This window comes from Haliaeetus leucocephalus, unplaced genomic scaffold (genome assembly GCF_000737465.1).
Source record: "Haliaeetus leucocephalus isolate CR32 unplaced genomic scaffold, Haliaeetus_leucocephalus-4.0 Scaffold157, whole genome shotgun sequence".
Taxonomy (NCBI): domain Eukaryota; kingdom Metazoa; phylum Chordata; class Aves; order Accipitriformes; family Accipitridae; genus Haliaeetus; species Haliaeetus leucocephalus.
In genome coordinates, this window is record NW_010972593.1 from 213558 (window position 1) to 236807 (window position 23250).

Here is a 23250-nt window from a genome sequence, read left to right on the forward strand (position 1 = left end):
CGGGGCTCACCACAAATCAGAGCCTGCATGACCCTGCCTCCTTCTCTGAATTAACCTTCCTTTGACCATTCGGTTTGGATCTTGGTCTCCTGCACATCCACATCAGAAGAGAACTGGGAGGCAGGAGAATAAGGAGGGAGAAAGAGTATCAAGAGCTGCAATGCCACAGATAAAGGTACCCAAAGCATCAGCCTGAAGACAATGTTTGCAGGCGAGGACACCAATGTCCAGCTCCTCCGGGACTGCAAACGTCCTGCTTCCCGGGGCTCTCGCGTCCCTCTTTCCAAGTCACGGCACTGCATGCAGGAATGAGGCCAGTTCACACCATTGCTGGCATTTCCCATCCCTGCTGTCGGACACTGTGAAGCCCAGCCAGTGCCACACAAACCACCATGGCTCAGACTGTGCTCCGAACACAGGGGGTCTGCTCGTCAGCCCGCTCAAAAAGACTGGAGGAATCTTTTCTGCAGCATCTGCTCAAACACCAAACTCTCAACATAAGGCTCAGCCCTCGCCAGGCAGCCGTGCAGAGACAGCTGTCTGCAAACGCCGGGACCTCCAGCTCACTGGCAGCAACGAAACAAATTTATTACAAAACCAGAAGGCTGATATTTAACCCATTACCCAGCTCCTAAAAGCATTTATGTGCCTTGAAAAGAAGACAAAAGGGAAGGAAAAGCGTTATCTGAAACTTAGGCAGTGTTCCCTGCAGAGAGGAGCGGGGTGCACCCAACACCAAGCCCTGCCCGAGGACCCCAGCGCTCTTTGCTACCTGCTCGTCCGGGACAGGCTCTCCCGACCGCTCTGCAGCAGCCCAGCTCCCGACACATGGCTCAGACCTCTTTCCCCGCACGCAAGGCCATTACCTCGCTTAAAGGACCATCTCTTCTTCCAGCGCTTCGAAAACGATGGCCAGGAGTGGTTGAGCAGCGAGTCTGACATTTGGGAGCCCTCTGAGCCCTGTGCAAGGTATAACCCCAAGCAGGAGACAACAGCACGGAGCACGGCAGAGCTCAGTGCGGTCTAAGGCAGCACTGCAGGCTGCAGCCCAGGGGCTGCCAAGGGGGGAGTGGAGAAGCCAAGTGTTTTGTCAGAAGTATCAGCTGATGGAAGCTGTAGCCAGAGAGAAATTCCTGGTCTCTGGCGTTCCCACCTGCGTGACGGGTCAGTGACTTCCTACAGCGGGGCTCGGGCTTTAGTGGCCCTGGAGCACACACAGCCCCTGAACATTGCTCGAGGCTTGCAGATAGAAACAGAAAACAAGCTGTTAACTCACCACAACCCCCTTCCCCTCTCTGCCAACACCTCCCTGCTCCATTCATGACTATCAGCTGTCAGCCTGGCAAACCATCACCTTTAAGGCAGTTCTGCAGGGGCAGAACCTTCACCTGGGCAAGAGTCACCTTCACCTTCAACGCAAAGTAAGAGTTAAGACCACAGGCTTGATATTTGCACCTTTGGCATTGTTTTCAAGTGCCATGACAGAGCCTCTGCAAGGGAAAGAGCGAGACCCTGTTCGTCCACAACATCAGCATCATCTTGTAGCTCACAGCAAGTCCCCATCCCCTGGCAAGGACCTTTCTCCAAGCCCTTCTCAGCTCTTCCACATAGGGAGGCAGGTGGGAGCTATCTCAGCTATCTCCAAAATGCCCCAAGAGACTAAACTCCCCATCCCGAGGTCTCCAAGCCCACTGCTCCTGATCGGCACCAGCCCCACAGCTCAGACTAGCTCCAAACTTTGCTCCCAACCCCTCGATTAGGCTGAAGAAGCCGTTTTACCCCTGTGCGGCTGCTGGGCTCCTGGGCCAGACCGAACCTTCTGTCCACTGTTCGGCTCACTCTTGTGGCCTCGCTGAGCAGAGCCCAGCCACTTTGGGAACGGCCACAGGCACTTCCACGGCACAGAGCCCACTCTAGGCTGGTGTTTTGCAAAGGCAAGTGGTGAAGAGCATTTTCCTCGCCTGGCCACAAACCTCAAAGCATCATCTGCCCAGCGCAACCCTCCCCACATCCCCTCTGCTTTGATCTCCCTGATAACACGGGGGCCCAGCCCTGGAGTGGACAGTTTGGAGGGGGATTCGGGGGACTCAGGCGCAGACCCCTCTTGTGTCCTGCCCAAACCCAGCCGTGGGCAGTGCCAAGGTGTCCTTGCAAACCTTCAGCTGCGGCACAGCAGCAGCAGGAGCCAAGAGCAGCACCCACAGGGTGTTCGGCCACCCCAGAGCCGGCCACGGGACACACTGTGGGTTAAACCCTGACCACATCTCCTCCTCTTCACTTGCAGCAGCGTGAAGCTCCTTGTAGGCTGGAGGCTCCCCAGCCCATGTTTTGCCTTCAAGTGCGTGCAGGGGGGAGGCTGAATGAAACCCAGCACTTGGACTTTTGGCTTCAAGATAAGCTGCTTCCTCCCAAAGCCTTGAGGAAGATGAGCGGCAACCCCGTTGTCGTGGGATGGAGCTCATGCAGAGAGCGACTTACCCGGAGGGCTGGAGGCATCTCTGAGGTGGGTTCCCTGTGCACGGTTGCACCTGATAGCTCTGGCTTCTTCTCCAGCTGCTGGAGCAAAGCAAGAAGCGGAGACTCATCGGGGAAGAAGCAGCTGTGCGGCCAGTTTGCTCACGAGGGCCTCTGGCTCATCCACCTCACCGCTTCCCCTTTCCGATGGCACAAACAAACCCGCTTCTCCCATGCCGCAGTTCCTTCGACAGCGGCCCCGGTGCTGCCCCGGCGCTCGTTCCCACCCTAGCGGGGGTCGGGGCTCTGGGAGAATCCAGCAGAGTCACCTGGATTGTCGTGCACCCCAAAGTGCCTGGTGCAGGGGCCCGGAGAGCTGCTGAACGAGAGATGGCTGCGAGGACAGAAACTGCCGCAAACTGTTTCCTGTTCCGTTCAGAGAAAAACCGCTTGGTTTGTGCCATGAGAGCCTGGTACACACGGGCTGCGCCCACGGGCTCATTGCACCATTGCTCGTTAGCCTCCTGCCAGGGACAGCGAGGCGTCACACAGGGCTCCTGTTATCGAGTCCTTTGTCTTCGCTGTCGTGGTCTGACTTTGGGCAGCAACAGAGATGCTGAAGCCCACCAGGTCTCAGTCTTACACGGGGTGAAGTGATAGCAAAGCACAGAAATGCCTGTGCTGGCCATATTCATCTGCGCAGGTGAGAGACAGGCACTTCAGCCCCAAAGAAAGCAGGGTGATCCCTCTGCCCAGCCCTTGCCATGTGCGATCTGGCAGGCAGAGCCCCCGGCATGGCCCAGGTTTGGGTTTTCGGCACAGCCATTCACTCCTTCCCAACAAGCCCCGTGGGCTGATGAGCGCACGCGCCTCATCCCTCTGCCCCGAGCACACGCCAACCCCGGCCAAGCTCTAATCAGAACAAGATCCACTCACACTCCAATTACTCAGAGACCGCAGCTTTGGCAGCACTTGGAATAGCAATTACCCTGTGCTCCAGGAAACCACAAGAGCAAAGAGGAATTAAGGTTTAATTTCTCTGAAGTCCACGAGAGCTCGATTAGTATCAGAGATCGGGGCTGCTCCTAAATACCAGGCAGCTGCTCCAGCTGACGGGCTGGTGAGTTGTCCCCAGCTCGAATGAGGGCGAGATTTTCTCCTCCTGCCTGGTGCCTGACATGGTTTGAGGGTTACTGAAGCGAAGCCGTGGAGGCAGCCTGAAAGAGCAATGAGGGATGATGGCACGAGGGCTGACCGAGCCTCTGCAGCCTCTCCACAGCATCCCAGAGAGCCCAGCAGGCAGCAAACCTCCCACGACAGCAAGTTCAAGTTTTGTGGCTTTGCTTAATTTTGCATTTTAGGATCCCCAGAGAGCAAGCATGTGCCAGAAGAGGCAAATCCAAAACATCTTAAAATTCTAGTTTGTATCTCATCCCTCCCATCGTAAGAGGACTCCAGATGGGCTTAAAAAAGGGCTGAAGTCCAGCTGAGCTCCTTGGTGTGCCCAAAAACAGCCTTGGGGCGGCGGGCAGAGCAGGGCCAGCTCCACTTGCCTTGTCCAGTCCCATGTTCAGAGGCACTAGGTGGCATCAGCACTGCACGCTTTCTGTTCAGCCAGGAGCACCATCTCCGTCCCAGCCCTGGGCTGAGGTGGCTGAAGAAACAGTTACTGGAATTTGGCAGGGCTAGGGGCGAGGAGTGCGGCGAGGATTCACCTCGACCCCTCTGAAAAAGCAGCGCTTTTTGCAAAAAGAAAATCACGCTGCTCGCTTTTATAGCAATTCATCGTATGAGTGTCAGACGACGTCCCTGGGTCCTCCCGAGGGGCAGGCTGGAGAGCAGAGCTCCACGCGGGTCCAAAACCAGCCCCGAACCGCACGGTACCATGTACAGGTCGGGCAGGGAAAGACCATCAATCGCCAGGACGGAGGTGTGAAGAGCCAGGGCTACAGCGCAGGCTGTCAGCCGGCGCGCTGGGCAAATCGTGCTGTGGCTGCACCAGAGCCATGGGGAAGGAGAAAATATTAAGCCAAAACTATTAATTCCACCAGCTGCATTGCTACACCATCCTGCCCAGCCGTCAGCCCCTGCAAGGAGCCTCCATGGGCAGCAGCTCCTGCGCACGACGTGGCTGGGGAAGGGGCTGCTCCTGCAGACACGGCCAGTGGCAACCCCAAGGCTACGAGGAACAGCGCAACGCTGACCGATTTTGCTGAATGGAAGGAAAGCAGGATATCTTAACCGAGCGGCTAAATACAGCGAGAGGAAAAATAGCAACGGTCAGTTCCCCCACCTTGTTGGTGCGGCTGATTGGGAAGGAAATCTCGCCTCTGGTGAAACAAAACATTTAAGTTAGAAAGATTTTACAATTCCAGAGTAGCCTGCTGCACAGCAGATGGCGAGACGGTTCCCAGTGCAAGCCTGGTTACAGCTGCTCAGCTGCAGGACAGGGATGAAGCAGATCCTCAGACTTTTAATTTTTTTTTAAAAACTGCCTACAGGGAGGGAGGCCTGGGTCCGTGCACGTGGAAATAACAGAATTATATTGCAGAGAAGCAGCTCTTGCTGTTTCAGGCAGAAGGAATCCCTTTACCAATGTTTACCCGATGGCATCAGGCTGCCGAGAACCCCACGGTGAGGACACAGCCCAGCGTGGATCGCCCAAGCCAGCAGGCAGAGGAGTTAAACTGGCTTCAGACCACAAGCCTATAATTGGCAGATTGGTTTTTTTTTTTTCTTAACACCATTCATTTTGCAACTGAAAGTATTGCTTAGTCCAAGATACAAATTTAGTGCTTTCTCTGTGGTAAAGCAGCATTCAGTGCTGCACAGACAGCAGACACAAAATGAACAGAGTTATTCTTGGATAATTTATTCAGAATTTTAATATAAACAGTTAATTGTTCAATATTCTGACACACAGCAAGATTTTTTTTTTCCTTAATATTCAAAGGTATTTTCTGTACATGTTACTGCTTGGCTCATATAAGAAAACATTGAAAAAAATAAATCAAGGGGCAAGGTTTTTCTTCCTTTTTTAAAAAAAATCATGGCACATTGGATCCTTTATTTCAAACAAGAGGTATCTGCAATACTATTTGTATTCTGGAACCTTAGATATGCAGAGAGAAAGGTGGGAGCAGCAAGATTAAACAGAAAAAAAAGAAAAAAAAAAAGACTTCACAGAACATTGCTTAACACGTAACTGAAACTGCCTTTAGTTTATTTAAGCGCAAGCAGAAAGCATTTGCTTTTTGGCTGTGTTTGATAAAGCCGATGTCCAGTACCCCCATCCATGCAGGTCCTCAAACACAAACCAGTGTTGATACTCCAAGAATAAAAAAAAATTCCCCAAACTAAAGCAAAAGGAAACGCTTTTCCTTTTTAAATAACATTCTATCTTTTCAGATTTAGAAGTGGCTTTTCTAAAATTCTCCCTCAGCCAGTTTTCACGGGACTCGGCTATGGGAGAAGTATTTGGGAACTAAGATGGCGGAAGCATTGCCGGATGCTGCTGGGAGAATCTGGATTAACAGAAGCGCTTTGGTAGGTATCAAGTCCAGCTCCGGTCTCTTAGGTAATTAGTCCTGAGCTCAAGCTTTACTGGTGACGCTGGGACTGAAGAGGGGCTGGGACTCAGCTAAGCGAGCGCATCTGTGCCCACATTTAAACTCCGCGGATGGTTCCTCTTTAGTTGCCAGAACTATCCCAGGTCCTCCCAGCCGGCCGGACCCTGCTCCCACAGGGACTTTTTCTGGACTGAGAAAAAGAAACTATTTAGTACCATCGGTTGGAACACTGGACTTGGAACAAAATACGACTACCGCAAACATAGTTTCTTGCCGATTGCAAATCTGTTGGCAAAAAAATAACACCACTGTAGGAGTTAATACCAACTTTATTATACAATATTTAAAAAGTCATTTCTCTACCTGTCCCCTTATAGCTTGCATTGTGCTGCAGTTAATTTGCTGAAACTGCAAGAATAAGTGCTTACTTCCGAGAAGGACAAGCAATTTCATTTTAAAAAGAAATACACATTTAATGACAGCAGATTTGCTAAAAACGGTAGCTTTAGAATTGCTTTTGAACAGTCAGGTTCCTCCAAAAGTCAATTGTATGATAGGCTTCACTCTTGTGATGCTCGTAACAAGGCAAGCCGGAACAGAACAGGTTGAACATGTTAATGCTCTTACACCAACATTCACATACAGAATCCAAGCAGAGTTAACGCAGAGCCAAGCAGAAGGTAATAAAAAGGCCAAATTCAATTAAGTTCATACAAATACCAAACTAATCTTATTTTGAATTTCATGTATTTCTGAAGTAACCATTTCTTGATTCCAATCCATTCAACAGCTCCTCTCCCTGGACCACGCGCACCAGAAAACTACGAGGGGCATCGGCTGTTTGGCGGAGGTGAAGGGGTTCCTGCCGTGGCCATGCCTGCGCGTCTCCCCACGGCGGTGGGCAGCTTCGAGGGAGGCTGGGACACTGCGAGAGGATCGGAGGGTTTATCTGCAGTTTCTTGCTCACTCCAGGCTCTGAACCGATCTCACATGGATCACGGGAGCACCTAGCACAGCCTTGAGAGTAAGGTATTTATGGCACAAAGATATTTTACTTTCTGACTTGTAAAACAAGGTTCCAGTCTCAGTATCAGGAATCGCTGCTCGCAGTGAAGGGCCCGGAGTACCTCAGGGTCCGTCCTCGTATCGCAGCGACGTCAAGAGGGAACTTGATCGCCTCTCTCCCTCCCCTAAAACGGAGGCTCAAGAATAACCGACACAGCACCCTTCTTGCTCCTGTCTTCTAGTTGCCTTCATCATAGTTAGGTCAATAACACAATAAGTGACTTTTGAGATTTTTCCAAAGAGATACCAACATTATATGCAACATACTAAAATTAAGCAAAGTGTCCCATCGCTATAATACAAATTTAGAAGGAAAGAGATACACTACCCATAAATTAAGAGTACCCTTTAGCAACCTAAAAGCAGCCTCTTCCATACCAACACAGCTGCTTTACGATCAACAGAAAATATCCTCCTTGCAGCGTGGTCTAGTTCCTATCACCTTTCCCAACCCAGTGCTGGCACAGAGTTTATGTTATTAGCTCTTCTATTTTACAACACAATAGAGTATTTACAAGCAGCCAAGAAAGACATGTTTCTAACCTAGCAGCCAAGCTTTGCGATGCTGCACTGTACTGCAAGAGAAGTACCAGATTTGCAAGAGGCGTTCAGGAAGTGGCAATTGAATTTAACGTGCAAACGCTTCTGAGAAACCTCTCCAGTCTCACGCTTCAAACATTTGCTCAGTGAAAACACAGCAGAGTGCAGAAAGCTGTTTCTTATACCTCCTGCTTCACCAGCTCTTGAGATAGTGAAGTTCTGGCTGGTTGCTGGTACCCTCCCTGTCCCCAGACCGCGCACAGGAGGCTACAGCTGCTCCTGAACAGGTTGAAGAGTCTGTCCTGCTGCCCTGGGCTGTGAGCGGGAAGTTCTCTGCCCACAAAGGGCAGGACCCAACCCTCCAACAAATACCACCTCAGGGAAAGAAAGAGCTTCCCACCTGCCAGTCATGGCTGCCCTCCTCCAGCCATTCTACCTGCTTTCCTGCACTATCACCTGCCTCCTCCTCAGCAGCAGCAGTGAGTGCTCATGCTTCTGCTGCAGCCGAGGTATTCTCACCCTGACAAGGAGCTCGTTGGAGCGAAGAGCAGCAGCTCCCCCGACGAAGGCACAGCACCTGCTTGCACACAACGCCTTTCTGGGCAGGAGTCCTTTGCAACACCTCGTGTAGAGAAGGTTTTGTTTAACACGTGCAATCTCAACTTGTACGCAAGCCCCGGTGTCTCCGAACAGGTATCCGTGAGATCCAAGTGAGGGACTTCAGCATCCCCAGGGCGAGGATCTTCCAACAATAGAGACCAAAGTGTCAGCTGCGGGCTGAGAGTAAAGGATTTTCCAGGAGTGAGAGCTGGGCTTTACGGGTGATATTCATTTCTTCTTCCTAATTCTATAGTCAAGTGCATGTAATCTTTAACAGCCACGAGTGGCAACCGCTAGTGTTATTTTTTGTTTTTAAAAAGGGGGAAAAATTATGTCCTCACCACGAGTACCATACGCCTTTCCTCACCCTTGGCACAATGTAGAAAGGATGACTGGAATAATCTTTACACACAGTACTGGGTATAAACAACTGCTCTGTGTGGTGCAGAGTGAAGATGACAATATGAGCCATGTGAATGGACTGCCTGTCCACAAAGCAAAACACGTATTCCCTTGTTCAGAGAACTGAGTGTTGCAAGTCATGTGTACTCAGAGGGCCAACCAATATCAACTAAATTTAAAAGCCAGACCCAATACAAGGTTCCAATGGTTGTTTATAGAAAGATCTTCTATTCCCACAGTTAGGATCACTGCAATTTAAAATGTTATCAAAACAAGGACATGCTGGGAAAGGTTTATTTCAGGAGGTCACATCCTACCGGCAGGACTCCGGATTACCTGTGCGTAGCAAGAAGGGTGGTGACCAAGTTACCCCGATCCAACTCCAACAATGAGGGCTGGTCACAGTCCCTGCTCCACGCTGGCAAATACTGCTCCAGGAGCAAGCAGTCTACTCCTTTTAGGTCATTAGTTCACTAAAGTCCAAACATTTGAATGGCTATTTTGTTGTTTCTTTTTTTTTTTTTTTTAATCACAACAGAACTAAGAGGATGATATCAGAATATCAGACCCAAATTTGTAAATCGATTCCTTTGGTCACTACTGCTCAGATTAGCGATAAACAGTGACAAGCCGTTCTGCTACCCATTCCCTTCGGTGAATGGTCCCTAGTATTGGAATCAGCTGATATTGATTTTCCCTGATCCACAATAGAATCCACCAGAATATTTAAACAGGTTTAGAGGTGCGTAGTATTAAAAATATCCTTAAGAAACACTGAGGTAGACTGCACCAGAACAGGACAAAAATAATCCCACCACATCCACCTGCCAAGATTTTACGGATACAAATTTACGTGTTCTGTGTGTTTAAGAAAACAAATTGTTTGTTGTTTTTTTTTTTTTTTACAGTGTTTTATATATTAAAATAAATAAAAAAATTCTAATAAGAAAAACTTCTCTTCCTTAGAAAAGTGTGAGAATATGTCTTCTTTCCTGCAGTGTAGTATAGAGCTGCTAAACAGTTACTACTTTGTAAAGCAGAAGAAATGTAAACGAGGCCTTTTGAAATCGAAGGTTCTTACCCAAGTCTGGACTGTATATCTTCCATCTAACTTTGCAAGCCACCTGCACCCTCCACCTTTGTCCGAACCGACCAGATTCAACCAGCACAAAGGCCAGACAGCTCGTGGTGGTGCACAGAGTCCGTCGGCCTCCCCCGATGTTGCACCGACCAGTTTAGCTACGGCGTGGCTGGGGGGAGCGGGCTCGGAGAGGCGCTTCCCTACCGACTCCAGCTCCTTTCATTCGGTTACAGGGAGAAAGCAGCAGCACTGCCCGGGCTGGAATAAAAAGCCACGCACCAGCTTGGTGTCCCCTCTCCAAACGAGTCAGGAGAACGTCGTTTTCTCCTGGCAGAGAGCACAAACCGGCTCCTGGACTTCTCCAGGAGGAGAAGCGGAGGACTGAGCATCTCTCTCCCCTTTTAAGGCCACCTCCTGTATGACAAGGGGCTGCAACTTCGCTCATCTTCATTTCTTGCTTTAGCACTTCTCCCTGCCAGCACGCTCCCTCATCACTACGAGACACGTTTAGTTTCACAATTATTTTCTAACATCTTATGCTAATCAGCTCTGTCTTTTAGGCAAACAGCAGCAAAACAAAGCACAGTCCAGGAGACAAAAGCTGACATCCCGAAGAGCTGAAAGCAGTGGCTAACGCACGCACGCGTCCTGGGAAGTCTGCAGGACACAGCGCAGGTTATCTTGGGAAAACACAGAAGGCCTGCAGGCAGCACAAGGCCAGACGCCTGAGCAGCAGCAGACAGGCGGAAGGTAGCTAACCACAGTCACGTTCAGCTTCTGCTTCACGTGCAGAGCGAAGAGCGTTGTGCCCTCCCCCCTTTAGATTGGCTTTAGTGTCTCTTTTTTCAGTTCGAGTTCTTGCTCGTCCTCTCTTGCCAGCTGCTTCCGCGGCACAGCGCGCACAGAAGGCAAAGCAAGGGACGTGGGGGTGAAGGAATAGCAGGACTTCGGACCGGGATGTTTGGGTGTCCTTCGGCCCCCAAGAACCAAGTGAAGTCCCAACTACTTTATCTCAGGGCTTCGACTGGAGCCAGCTGACTGCATTGTATAAATCATGAAACTGTATTATAAAGCCTTGTCAAGTATAAACTTAACATGTGCTTCACAGCTCCTAAAAGGGTAATCGGCTAAAATTAGTTCATTCTGAAATCTTTGGACCACTTTAAGACCAAACAATCCCCCAAATTCTCCCCTCCCCAAAAAGGATCATAAACAGTCAATAATTTATATGAAGTTAAAAGTTAAACTAAAGACATTTTTAAATATGTTACAACAAACAATATATATACTTAATGCTGTAAGGACAGAAAACTCCATATTCTCAGGTCAGGGGACTCCTACTTCGTTTGGTCTTGAAAGTACCCACAAATCTCAGATTTCTGCTCCTTTGGCTCCCAGCACATTTTCCTCATTTGTTAATGAGAGAAAACCTACTCCCAAGAGTCCTTAGTATAAAAATAATCTGTTTAGGATTCAGTCACTCCAGGGAAATGGGAAAAAAAGATAAGTACACACTTCCGAGAAGAGGAAAGCTTCTGTGAGAACATACAAAACTTATGTACAAAAAAAAGAAGTGTATATTTTGCTATACATATACACCCCACATATATATACTGCACACACACACACACACGCACGCACCACTGGGATTTAACCCATTTAAAAAGTATGAAAGCAGCAGCTATTGGTCAATCTGAGGATCTGGCGCGTCCGACTGATGTGTTGAATCCTTCAGCTCTAGTGAAAAGTATGCCTGAAAGCCTGGAATTCTACTGGAAATGCTTTTGTCCTGCAGAAGTTTTGTTCCGCACCGTTAACGCTGTAGCTCAGATACCAGCAAATTTCACGTCTTTTGTTGGCAAACGTGGATGCTCCTCCTTCGGTTTAACTTACACGGTCGCTTCCTGTTTTGAAACCATGGTTACAGAAGGGACAGCAGCCATGGAAACCTCTTCCATTTATGTTCACAGATAAGTCCACTGACAACCAGTCAACTTGGCAAAAAAAAAAAGTATTAATCATAAGATGATTACAAATCTGAAGAGTTTGTAGATGTGTGTCATACACTGTGGCAGCAATAACAACAGTCCTGAGATTTGTGGAGGGGAAAAAAGCAGACACAACCCTTGGGCCAAACAGGAAGCGTTAGGAAGGACTTGACCTGGGCATGGAGAGAATCCGCCCGTTTTTCTTGCCACCGTTCATGTGAGTGTAAGGTATGTGCTCTTCATAGTTCCCCTTGAGAGCCATGGAGGGTCCATTGTCCCGTCCCAGGACTTTGTCCCTCTGAGAGTACGAGGAGGGATCAAGGGGAATGCTCTCCATGTTCTCAAAGTCCATCTCGTACTCCTCTGTTTCCAGAGGTTTGTTCTCCTCACTGTAGAAGAACGAGACCTCGTGGAAGCTGGGGTGCAAGTCCTCCTTCAGCATCTCGATGATCTCGATGAAGGTGGGGCGCATTTTAGGGTTGTACTGCCAACACATCTGCATCAGGCTGTGCCTAGATCAGGACAAACAAGAGTCAGGGGTAGGAAGAAACAGTTTCACGTAGGCAGGGCTGGCACAGACCAAGACTGGTATCTGTGTCAGACCACACACACTACTCCTCTGACACTCCAGCCCAGTTGTTTGTTCTCTTTCCAGTCTCCATATTTGCCTGTAGATCCTGACACTCCACTCCTTTTTCTCTATTTCTGTCTAGATCAAAAATTCCTTCCAATTCCTTCAATTGTTCTTAACTTGGCTTCTGAAGGAAACAGGGCTGCGGTTCACATACTCTGTGTGTGTGTGCACGCACTTATAGCCAGGTCACAATTTTTTAATTCATTCAATTTTAATTTCAGCTCAGCCTGAAAAATAACAAAGCTCCTAAAACTTCAAGGAAAATAGGAGACTGTGCAGAGGACAGAGGTCCTGTAAACATCCCACCCAAAAGAAAGGCTGCGGCAAGAGGTCATATGTTATCAGACACCATGGAGAAAGAACTTAAAAGTACAAATAAAGTTTCAAACTGGAGTTTGTGACTGGCCATGAGACACAAATGTCCAGGACAGCAGGCTTTTTTCATAAGGATACTCACAAAGCATGTTTATTTTTTGACTCTGGAAGTACTGTTTTGGCCAGAAGTGGGCTGGGTTAAGAGGTTACCAGAATTGGCGAGTTACCATCTGCGTTCCATTTTCCAGTCAGGACTCATTCTCCTCACTGCTGCACGCTGCTTCAGCAGGGGCTCCTTACACCCATGAAAATGCCCTAGCTCACGTTAAACACTTAATAACGGGATTTTTTTAATTACTCTGAGAGAAGCAGCTTAGGGAGCATCTGGGTATGCAGCCGTGCTGGCAGACCTGGGGACGCAGTAACCTCCAGACAGCAAACGTCACGAGCAGCTGCAGAGAATAACCCTTAACCCCGGCGCAGGAGAATGTCTGGCTTCAGTCTGCGAGGTGTTTTTCACTGTCTTCACGCAGTGCCCTCTTTTCTCCCTAACCTTGCAGGCAGCCTAGCCTTGTACTTTAAGTGGGGCAATGAGTCTGCAACAGAAATGAAAAGACCTCGGACATGATAAACAGCTCTTGGCTCAGCACAGCGTTCTGCTGCCTCTCCCTCCTAATTAGCTGTAAATTGGATTTTTGAAAATCAGTGGTAAAAAGTTGCTGTAATTCTCAAGACTACACAGTATAGAGAGATGAATTACAGAAAACCTCAGCAGACCTGGGATTAACAAGCTGCTCTCCAGCCTCTGTAGCCACGTGCATGCAGACGGTGGCCAGGCTTTGCCACGTGACATAAGCCAACGGCCATCTACTAGTTTGTAGTGGAGGAAAAGCATTTTGTTTGGGCCCATTGATACAGCGCTTATTTGCATTCTAAGCTTTTCCTGTGCTTTGCCCTTCCTCCTCTTGAGTCTGTACTCACAATGTAAGGTCCAGGCTGGTTTAGCTTCCCTTCTAGTGAAATAGGCTGGCTCAGGGCTCTAGCTTTAATTCCTGGATCACTAAGGATGATGCAACAGCTGAATTTCTGAGAGATGTGGCTCACTAAAGTCTCTTTTGTTCCTCCCCAACAGAGAAGGGGTCAAGAGGTGCCACATGCAGGGCCACCTTTGCTGGCCACACTTCAGTTGCAGAGTGCAGCTTGGTCGATTGTCCCCTGCTTTACTACTTACAGCCTCTCCGGGCAGTTGTCCGGCTGATCCAGGTATCCTCCATCCATTACAAACTTTAGCACCTGTTCGTTGGAGAGTCCCTGGTACGGCTGCTCTGCTAAACTGCTTATTTCCCAAAGGACAACACCAAATGACCTAAGAAAGAGAGAATGGTGAGGATAAAACATTCTGGAGATCTACAAGTGACAGTCTTATTTTGGAGAACACATACTTTAAAAGAACATGACTATATTTTTAAGAAAAGGGTTTCAAAACAATGTTTCTGTTTCGTCTGTACTCTGAAGAAGTCAGCAACTCACAATTTAAACTACGTGTGTTAAAACAGTGAGCTCTTGAGCTGGAATCTGGGATTGCAGAGTACAACTTACCACACATCAGAATAAGCAGTGAAAACACCATCCTTTAATGATTCGGGTGCCATCCACCGCACAGGCAGCAGTCCTTTGCCTCCTTTACGGTAATAATCCGTCTCATAGATATCTCTGGTCATGCCAAAGTCTGAGAAAAGCAATTGGGATGCGTTAAGTGTTTCTCCTTCCATGCTACTTTTACTGTGCAACATCTCCAGATGAATGTTCCTTCCTTTGACGCCAGGCTATTTTCATACACCCAGTAAGCCTCCTATGGCCCAGCTTGCAGTCATTTGTCACCTTATGATTAACATTCAAAACATTTTCCTTTTCCCTGCATTTTTTCTGCAGAGCTGTGGTAGAGACTCCAGAGTTAAAATTTTTAGTGACAGCTTCTATTCTAAACATTATTTTTATTCACCCTCTTTAAGTAAAACAGAGGTCTCTTTGCCCTGAAATCCCACTGCCTTGGCTTTAAGTCCAAAGAGGTCTGAAAAACCACCATGCTGTGGGGTTTTGGTTTATTTTTAAATGTTTTATTTACTTATTTCTAAAAGGTTTGGGTTAAGAACTGGTTCTTGTGGAAGATAAATGACTTTTAAAAGGCACCTGACCTAATGATAGGATTATCAACACTTGGTTTGCTGTACCGAACACCTTCTTTGTCATAATTCTCATGAAAGCAAAGAACAGTGAGATAACCCTAGGCAGCCTGGGCTGGAAAGGCAATAAACTTTTTGGATAGAGGTTTGAGAATAGAGAAGGTGAGAAAAGCTGCTCTGGCTCTAAAGGAGATTATTTCTTACTAAAGTCTATAGAATTCTTTCACAGGGAAGAAAAAGAGGAAAGTTTCCTGCTTTTCTAAAGGTAGCCAGTGAAAATCACCTGTTTGCACCACACTGGTCTTGGGCTTCCTGTATTTGCCTTTACAACAAATACGACCCACAGAATTATCTTCTCATCAAACATGACGTACCTCCGATTTTTACGGTGAAGTCTTCTGCAACCATACAGTTACGAGCCGCAAGATCTCTATGAACAAATTTTTTAGCATTCAGATAGGCCATGCCATCAGCGATCTCTGCAGCCATCTGGATCATTTCTCTCAGTGTTGGTGGCGGACGACCAGGGTTATTCTACAATAAATAAAGAAGTATTAAAAACCTAATTAAGTTACCCTGTCGCACAACAGACTCCCTCTCTCCTGTCTTTACCTCAGCATCAGGTCTTAAAGAGCGAAGGTAACTTTTCAAATCTCCATGTGCCATTAACTCCATGACCACCAGAGTAGGTTGCCCTTTTGAGACCACCCCAAGGAGGCGAACCTGGAAAATAAGTGAGAAATTCCCTCAAGGTTGTGTCCAAACACACTGGGCAGAGCCCAGCTATGAAAAGAGTGGGTTGTAGCAAATCCAACACCCCCCCAAAAAAGAGCTCAGAACAGCACAACAAAGCCTCGTCACGCTGAGAAATTCTGAAAGAGCAAAAGTGAAATGACACAGGCAGATGCGTTTTATGAAATGTGACATGGAAAGATCCCAGCTCTTTTTGATCAACTGCCTCTGCAGATGGGCTGCTTTTGTAAGCTGAACGTTAAGCTTTGAAAGTGCTAAAGAACTGTTAGTTATATGATGGGACTTGCTAATCATCCGAGGCACCCAGTGATGCTTACCACATGATGGCAGCTGAATCCTTTCATCACAGAAGCTTCATTTAAGAACTCGATGCGCTCACGAAGGCTGGCTGATTCGTTAACAGTTTTCACAGCCACTCGAGTCTCCGGCTCTCCCTTCACTATGTCCTTGGCGATTCCTTCGTACACCATGCCAAAGGAGCCCTGTCCCAGCTCTCGGAGGAGAGTGATCTTGTCTCGTGGAACCTCCCATTCGTCGGGAACATAGACTGTTGAGCAGAGGGAAACGTTTCTGAATTGAGCAAGTACCTTTTGAAATACATTTCTGTGGCAGCCTTGTATACCACTGCCACAGGATACTATGGGTATACATTTAAAAGAAAGACTAAAACTCCAGAAAGACAATGCCAATCCCTTACTGCTGCACTGTCCAAATGCCTACACAAGAAATAAGTCACTGAAGAAAGCCCTCATTGTTCTCACCATCACTGGCGCTGAGATATTCAGGGTTAGAGGATGCATAGAGGGGTCCAGTTGGTCCTTCGGTTTGTCTGGAAGAGACACACAAATTCTTCATCGCTTTTGCAGCCTTTGACACATCAGAACTGAAGGCAGTTTGATTAATTCCCAAAGCATGCAGCAAATACAAACTGCCCCAATTTCCAAAGGCAGAAAATATTTCCTAAACTAAATTAATGTTGTAATCATTATCTAAATTAGAAAATAAACACAAACTTGCTCCCAACAAATAAACAAAACCTTTGGATATAAGTTTTGCTTGTCCTGGTGAAAACAACATAGAATTGCACTCACCTCTTTTTCACAAGCACGTAAGCAGCTCCAATAATTCCAGCAATTATTATGGCAAAAATAATCGGAACAATTATAACAGCAATATTAGGCTGAGCATTCACTAAAGAGAAAGAGAGAGTTGGAGGTATTATACAGGTCCAAAATTCAAGTCTTTTCCTCAATAAAATCTCCCCCTTGAATAAATTGGAACAAACATGAAACTAGAGGCTATTTCAGATACAGAATGCGGGGCTGGTCAGAATGAGAACTCATGAAGAAAAGCCACACATTTCTAAGTCATTTCAGTTTCTTGAAAGTAGATGTATTAGTAAATATTTTATGACCCTCTACAGATCTCTGTGCACTGCTTGCTAAACCCCCATCTTCCAAAAATAACCTGTGTTTCCATCAGGAATTAAATGTTGAAAATAAAATGAACTCACAATAATCAGCCACATAAAAATAGGTAGGTTCTGTCCATGAGCCATTTCCAGCCAGTGATGTAGCTCGTATACGGACACTGTAGTTTCCAGGCTGCAGTCCACGGAGTTTACAGCCCTGCTCGCTGGCAAAATGCTTACGGGAAACGCAGTAATGTGCTTCCTGCAGGAGGAGGGAAGAGGAAGGCTGCGTTACGCTACCTCTGCAACAACCCAGAGCTCTGTAACAGCATACTAGGATTTCTACCTCGCCTCCTTGTCTGGCAAATGTACACAAATAGGGCTTTCACACGCTCAGGTCTTTTCCAATATAGTGGTTTGTCCTGGATTTGCATTTTACAGTTTAGTAGTTCAGATTACAGAGAGTGTATGCCATTTGCTGTACCAGACCTCAGCCCTGAAATCTGACCTGGGCTGGCAAGCCCTCCTACCCACACAGTACTGGCATTCTGCACAGGCAGCAGGGCTGCCCACAAGCTCTCTGGCTGCTCAACACTTTCTTAATTTCTCTAAGCAACTTAAATTTAGATGTATGGTGTCTGTCCTGCTGTGAAATAAAATTCCTAAAAACCTCCATGCAGAAAGTTGGCAAATTAGATAAGCTTATTTATCTAGGCACCATAGAGGCAGATTTTTATTTCTTGATGGCGCCGCAGACAGACTTCCAGAGGATACAAATTCACTAGTAAAGTTTTGTGTCACATTGGTTCATGCACGAGGAAACCACACAGAACACCATACGCACGAGGACTATTAAAGACTAAACAGCCCTTGACACCCAGGCAGAGCTACTTCTCCAAACGTGCTGTGTTGAGGGACAAGCAGAAATTCTCACCTCTGTCTCTCCAAGACGTCCATAATTCACTTCATACAGCACAATAAGACCATTTGGCTCCTTTGGTTCTTGCCACTTCAAATGCACGGTATTTTTTTCAACCAGTTCATGGGTAACTGGACCAACGATGTCATCAGCCTTAGCTAGAATCAAGTTCATGATTAATAATAGTTTTATTTCATGTCTTTGGCAAAATTCAAAACTGCCAACACTTTATCCATCATCCTTTCCTATCAGGACATAAAGATAGCACCAGTCCTACACGATGTATTGGTACTGCAGCTGGCTCCCATAGAAAAAGCAGCATTTTGAAAACAGTCATCAACCCAAAGCAAAGCTGAGGAAGATAATTACCTTCTGGCATGGTCCTGGCACTGACGTAAGCTGCAACACTGCATCGGGATTCCTGAGCATCATGGTTACAAGCGTGGAGCTCGATGCGATACCCGGTAAAATGCCGCAGGCCTGAGATAACCAAGGACTCCTTAGACTTAACTTTTTCAAAAGGTTTCTGTTCCTCTGCATTCTCGGGTGCTGCTGCAGAATTGTTTGGAGAGGATGAGATCGTGGGTATTACCACAGTGGCATTTGCTGCAAAGCCAAGGTCTCTTCGTTTTCTTGATGGTCTATTAAATAATAGAGGTTACAATGTTATTTGTTGTATTCAGTGTAAACACATTAATCTGAAAAGGAAGAGTTAAAATGGGAGAGCTCAGGGTGCCACTGAAAACTCAAATTCAAGCCTCAAATTTGCAATTCAACAAAGAAATTCAGGGCTTCTTGATTTTATTTTTTTTAAACAAGTAATCTGTCTTACCCCCTGTAATGCATATAGCTTTTAAAAATTATCTATCTCTGAGACTCTCTCCCTACACAACTTCATATAGAGAAAAAAAAATAAAAATAAATGAATCCTAGTCTAAAGTATTTACTTGAGAATTCAAGTTCTTCTAGATCCTCTCAGCTGAACACAACTTTACTAGGTTACCTCACAGATGCCTTGTACAGTGTTGCAATGCTGTGGAGTTCACCTCCTACACATCCTAGCTTTGAGCAAATGAGGTCATATCACAGCCCCCAACTCCGATGACCTTAGATGTGCCACATGTTCCAAGTATCATAAACTTGCATTTATAAAGCATTAGACCAGTTTCACAGCTCATTGGAATACATCTGCCACTCTGAACCCTAAGGCTGAATCTAGATAGATAGATAATTTTAACCTTTTCCTGAGAGACCAAATCTATTATGTTCTTTTCAACAGAAGCATTTTAAACTCACAGATTCAAATTACAAATTAGTCATGCGGTTTTGTTAACCAAATATTGCCACTCAAATTATTGTACTTCAGTCTGAAAATCAAGTTTTTTGCAGTTGTAAAAACAGAACCGGCAGGGTAATCCTGTCAGCTCCCCTGTTTGCAGGCGAGTGCTACTAGCCAACTTTAATGTCAGATTTTGTCAGTAAATAAACAGAATAAATTCAACAGAATTAAGAACAATTCACAAATTTAATTTTCTTGGAAATAAAAAGGAACATGTACCAAAACAAAACTCCTCGGTCTAACACTTTATGTCCTGCCACACATTTGCCACAAGGAATTCCAGGTTGGGAACTACCCAACATGGTGAATCAGTAATGGTATTTATTTACACAAAAGGAATTAATGCGATTTGAAAATCGGACCATGTATTTTAAGGGGATGATGATCTTTTTTTGTGTGTGCATGTGTGTGCAGCTATTAAAGGGTACAAAGAGTGACCTGAACTGAACCCACACTTGAGGCATCTCCAGTCTCTAAAAATGTAACAAGCTGTTGAAGCAAATCTTTGCTGCTGAACTGAACTTTCCACTGCCACCCTCTGACTACCAGGCAAATGATTGGCCAACGACTACAACGGGGGATTGCGTAGATCAGGTCTTTGGGCTGCAACCCCCAGCTCCAGTCCCTAGTGTTATTTCTCCTCCAATGGCAAATGCAGCCAGCTGGAAAGCAGATTTTAAGACTTCCTCAAACTAAACATCGGGTTGTACCCAACAACGTAAGCATATTCATCCACCTGATAGAAAAAATGCGATGCCAAATGGCAGGTTCAGTAAAGCACATTCCAGTTTTTAGTTTTCTCTTTCCCTAATTACTAATTAACTCATTTTGGAGCTGCTGTTATCTCAGCTTATGCATTGTTCTGAACAGTGTCCCCTAACAATGGGGCAGAGTTCAGAGACCCAGGTCTGGGTCATGCCACCTCCCTCCTTTGGAAGGATTCTTTATGGTCAACCAGAACTTTGTTTGGACTTAAAAGCAAAGCTACACACCACTGTTTACAAAGTGTGGATTCAGCTGTTCCTCCTGTTTGAGAGAATCTTGTTTTTCACAAGTAAAACAGTAATTCGACCACTGATGCAACACAGAGTAAAACGCAATAATAGCTTCTCCCTTCTCAAGTAACAGAAAGCAAGAAAAACTTCTGAGGCTGTAAACCTCAATCTTCCAATATTTATTATCTTGGATTTGCAGCAATTTTCTCGCCAAATTCTCTGTATTTTCAAACATCTGATGTCTTCCCATAGTTGTTCCAGTGCAATTTTCATTATGGCCACTGCAGTAGCTCCAATGATTTTCCCTGTGAAATACTCATATTCAGGTTCTTTCTCCTCCTACTGTCAGAGACGATCAGTGTGTGTGAGGTTCACAGAAGGATGGAAGTGACAGCTCATCACATGCAATATGGCCTGTGCTGGGGGATTTTAAAAATGCCTTAGGTAGCTTAAACCAAAGTTTTTCCATGCACCTGAAACTAGCCCAGAACAGCTGGCCTGTCTTCCCCCTTGTGCTGGCAAAAGCATTTATATATTTGTCTGCACAATTAATGGGCTTGAACTGGGAAACTCAGAAAAAAGAAGTGATTTTTAATACGAGCCACTTCCCAGACCTTGTTCACTCTGTAACCCACTAATATTTGTAATGGCCCAAGTGTGTGTGTGTGAGAGAGAGAGGATAGAGACAGAGAGAAGAGTGAGACTGCTTCTTCTGCAGTAGTGATGGTGGAGAGCATACATGAAATTACATCCTGAATAGCAGCCATTTAGTTTCCCTCTGCCTCTCAGGACTTTTATTGCTTTTGAAATCTTTCCACAGAATCATGGAGTGCTCGAGGCTGGAAGGCACCTCTGGAGGTTGCCTGATGCGACGCCCCTGCTCAAAGCAGGGGCAGCTAGAGCAGGTTGCTCAGGACCATGTCTGGTCAGGTTTTGAGTATCTCCAAGGATGGAGACTCCACAACCTCCCTGGGCAACCTGTTCCAGGGTGCAATCACCTATTTGCTCCAATCTGTGCAAAATTCATTCCAATATAAGAGCAAATAACGCAGGAAAGAAGAAACAAAGCATCAGCTTCTGATGGCCACTTTGTTCAGCTACAAAGGGAGGTTACAAAGCACATGGTGTAAAGATACCCACTAGCTCTGACTGGGAAGGTGGGTGTGGCAAGAAGCATTTAAAAAACTTCATTTGCCTTGCCAGTGCCAGACCAAATTAATCCACAAGACTTGTGACAGTATCTCCTAGAGTATCCAATCAACCGTGCACATGGGGAAGGAACAGCTTCTGTGATTTCCAGAGGGGTTCTGAGCAAGTCAGGTGAGATCAGACCTGGACTAAGGCAGAGCATGGCAGATCCACGGCAGAGCCTCGTACAGACTGGATACTGCACAGGGATCAGATAGCTGGGAACAGGACAGGAGGAAGAAAATGGCACATGGAAGACAAGAAGACAAGACATTGGGGGAGTAACTCAACTGCTCTGTCTTCTGCACCCGTGCCACTTCATATTCCCTGCTGGCCTCATCTGTGAGGTTCCTCCTCCCTGTGACTGGCAGAACACTTCTTATCTCAAGGGAAGTCCACACAGTACCTCAAGAGAGGTCAATAAACTATTGAGAGTCACATAAAAAGCACCTGAAATAAAACACACTTCACCTTTACTTGCCAGGCTCTAGAGAGGCTGCCCTATGAGCAGGCAATAGGCACAGTATTCACAGGAAAACTAATTCTAATTTACATTGTCATGGCCTGGAGCCTGTCAGAAGACAAGCAGGATGCACACCAGCAGGAAGGCATCTTTCCTGCTGACTTGTAACAGCAAAAGGGGCTTTGTATTAAAAGGATCAGTTAGCCTAGGGAACTGGAGATTTCTTCCTTAGCAGGCTGACAAGGTAGCACATCCTGGTGATTGGTTTCTTCCTAAAATACATACCCCAGAAACTGGCCTGAGAAGCATCCTGGGCTGGCTGCACAACAAAATTGAAAAAAAGAAAAACAAAGAAAAAAAAAAAGAAAGAAATCAGATTGTCAGAATTGTCTGCCTACATCAAGAGGAGTTTGGCTTTTGTATGCGGCTGGGTTCTCCTCTGCTTTTGAATATGTTGTGTCCTGGCATCATTTTGCATGTTGAAACTTTCCCTTCTGATCAGCAGAAGAAACAGCAAAGAAACAGCAAAAGGAGCGACTCTGCACAAGCTTCCAGGTGACAACTGCAGGCATCAAACCAGGCTCGCAGAGACGAGAGACACTGTCTACTAATGCACTCAATAATAAAAATGTTCAGTGCAGTGACAAAGCTTTTGTCAAGAAGCTGCAAATAAACGTTTATTAGCTAAGGGCAGTAAGCAGAGAATAAATTTAGAGCACAAAATGCATGACAGTGAAGAGGGTAAATCATTACAGACTCTAACCTGATTCCCAGTGCTTCCTCTGTAAGTTGCATATGAAGTGTGAAGACATTCAACACCACTTAATGTGACACTGTGTGTGCCATTCAAAACAGGACATTCACCACCCACAGCAGTTGCATTCCTCATGGTATTGGAGGTATTTCCCAGACTAAGTGCAAGGAAGACCGCAAATACCGCGCTAAAGGACAAGGCTGTGGCATGGTAAACTTCCCTTTTTATTTTCCTTTCTTTTCAACTGGATGAAAAAGCTAGGCCACAAAATTTGAGGACAGAAAAAAAAAAAAGCTATTTTTGGCATCATACAAGTTTAAATGAGCTGCAGGCATTTAGCTATTTGTTAAGGATTCTCACTTCATTCTCAAGCCGAGGAGAATTCAGAGACAGGAAATAAGAGCAGGATCTCCCAAATCTGTAATAACATCAGTTGTAGCTGCTCAGCTCTCACCAGTCTCTAACACACATGTTCAGCTGGACTAGACAGCCTCATGGAAGCCCAGAGAGACTGGCAATATGGCCACGTCCAGCCCAATATTTTTGTTTGATTATCAGCTACATTTCCCTACCCCTGACCAACTGGGCAATATTGTT

General features: G+C 46.3%; 1 protein-coding gene across 1 annotated transcript in view; it reads right to left on the reverse strand.

Moving 5' to 3' along the window:
- Positions 1-9127: 9127 nt before the first annotated feature.
- Positions 9128-23250, reverse strand: part of INSR (insulin receptor) — a 53560-nt gene continuing 39437 nt past the window's right edge. Inside the window, exons 11-21 of the mRNA XM_010562180.1 lie at positions 18284-18555; positions 17930-18072; positions 17098-17257; positions 16676-16775; positions 16346-16413; positions 15902-16131; positions 15444-15554; positions 15206-15365; positions 14248-14377; positions 13880-14014; positions 9128-12211 (exon numbers count right to left, since the gene is read on the reverse strand). Of these exons, the coding sequence (XP_010560482.1) occupies positions 11857-12211; positions 13880-14014; positions 14248-14377; positions 15206-15365; positions 15444-15554; positions 15902-16131; positions 16346-16413; positions 16676-16775; positions 17098-17257; positions 17930-18072; positions 18284-18555 (1864 nt within the window). The 3' untranslated portion in view covers positions 9128-11856. The remainder of the gene's footprint in view (positions 12212-13879; positions 14015-14247; positions 14378-15205; positions 15366-15443; positions 15555-15901; positions 16132-16345; positions 16414-16675; positions 16776-17097; positions 17258-17929; positions 18073-18283; positions 18556-23250) is intronic.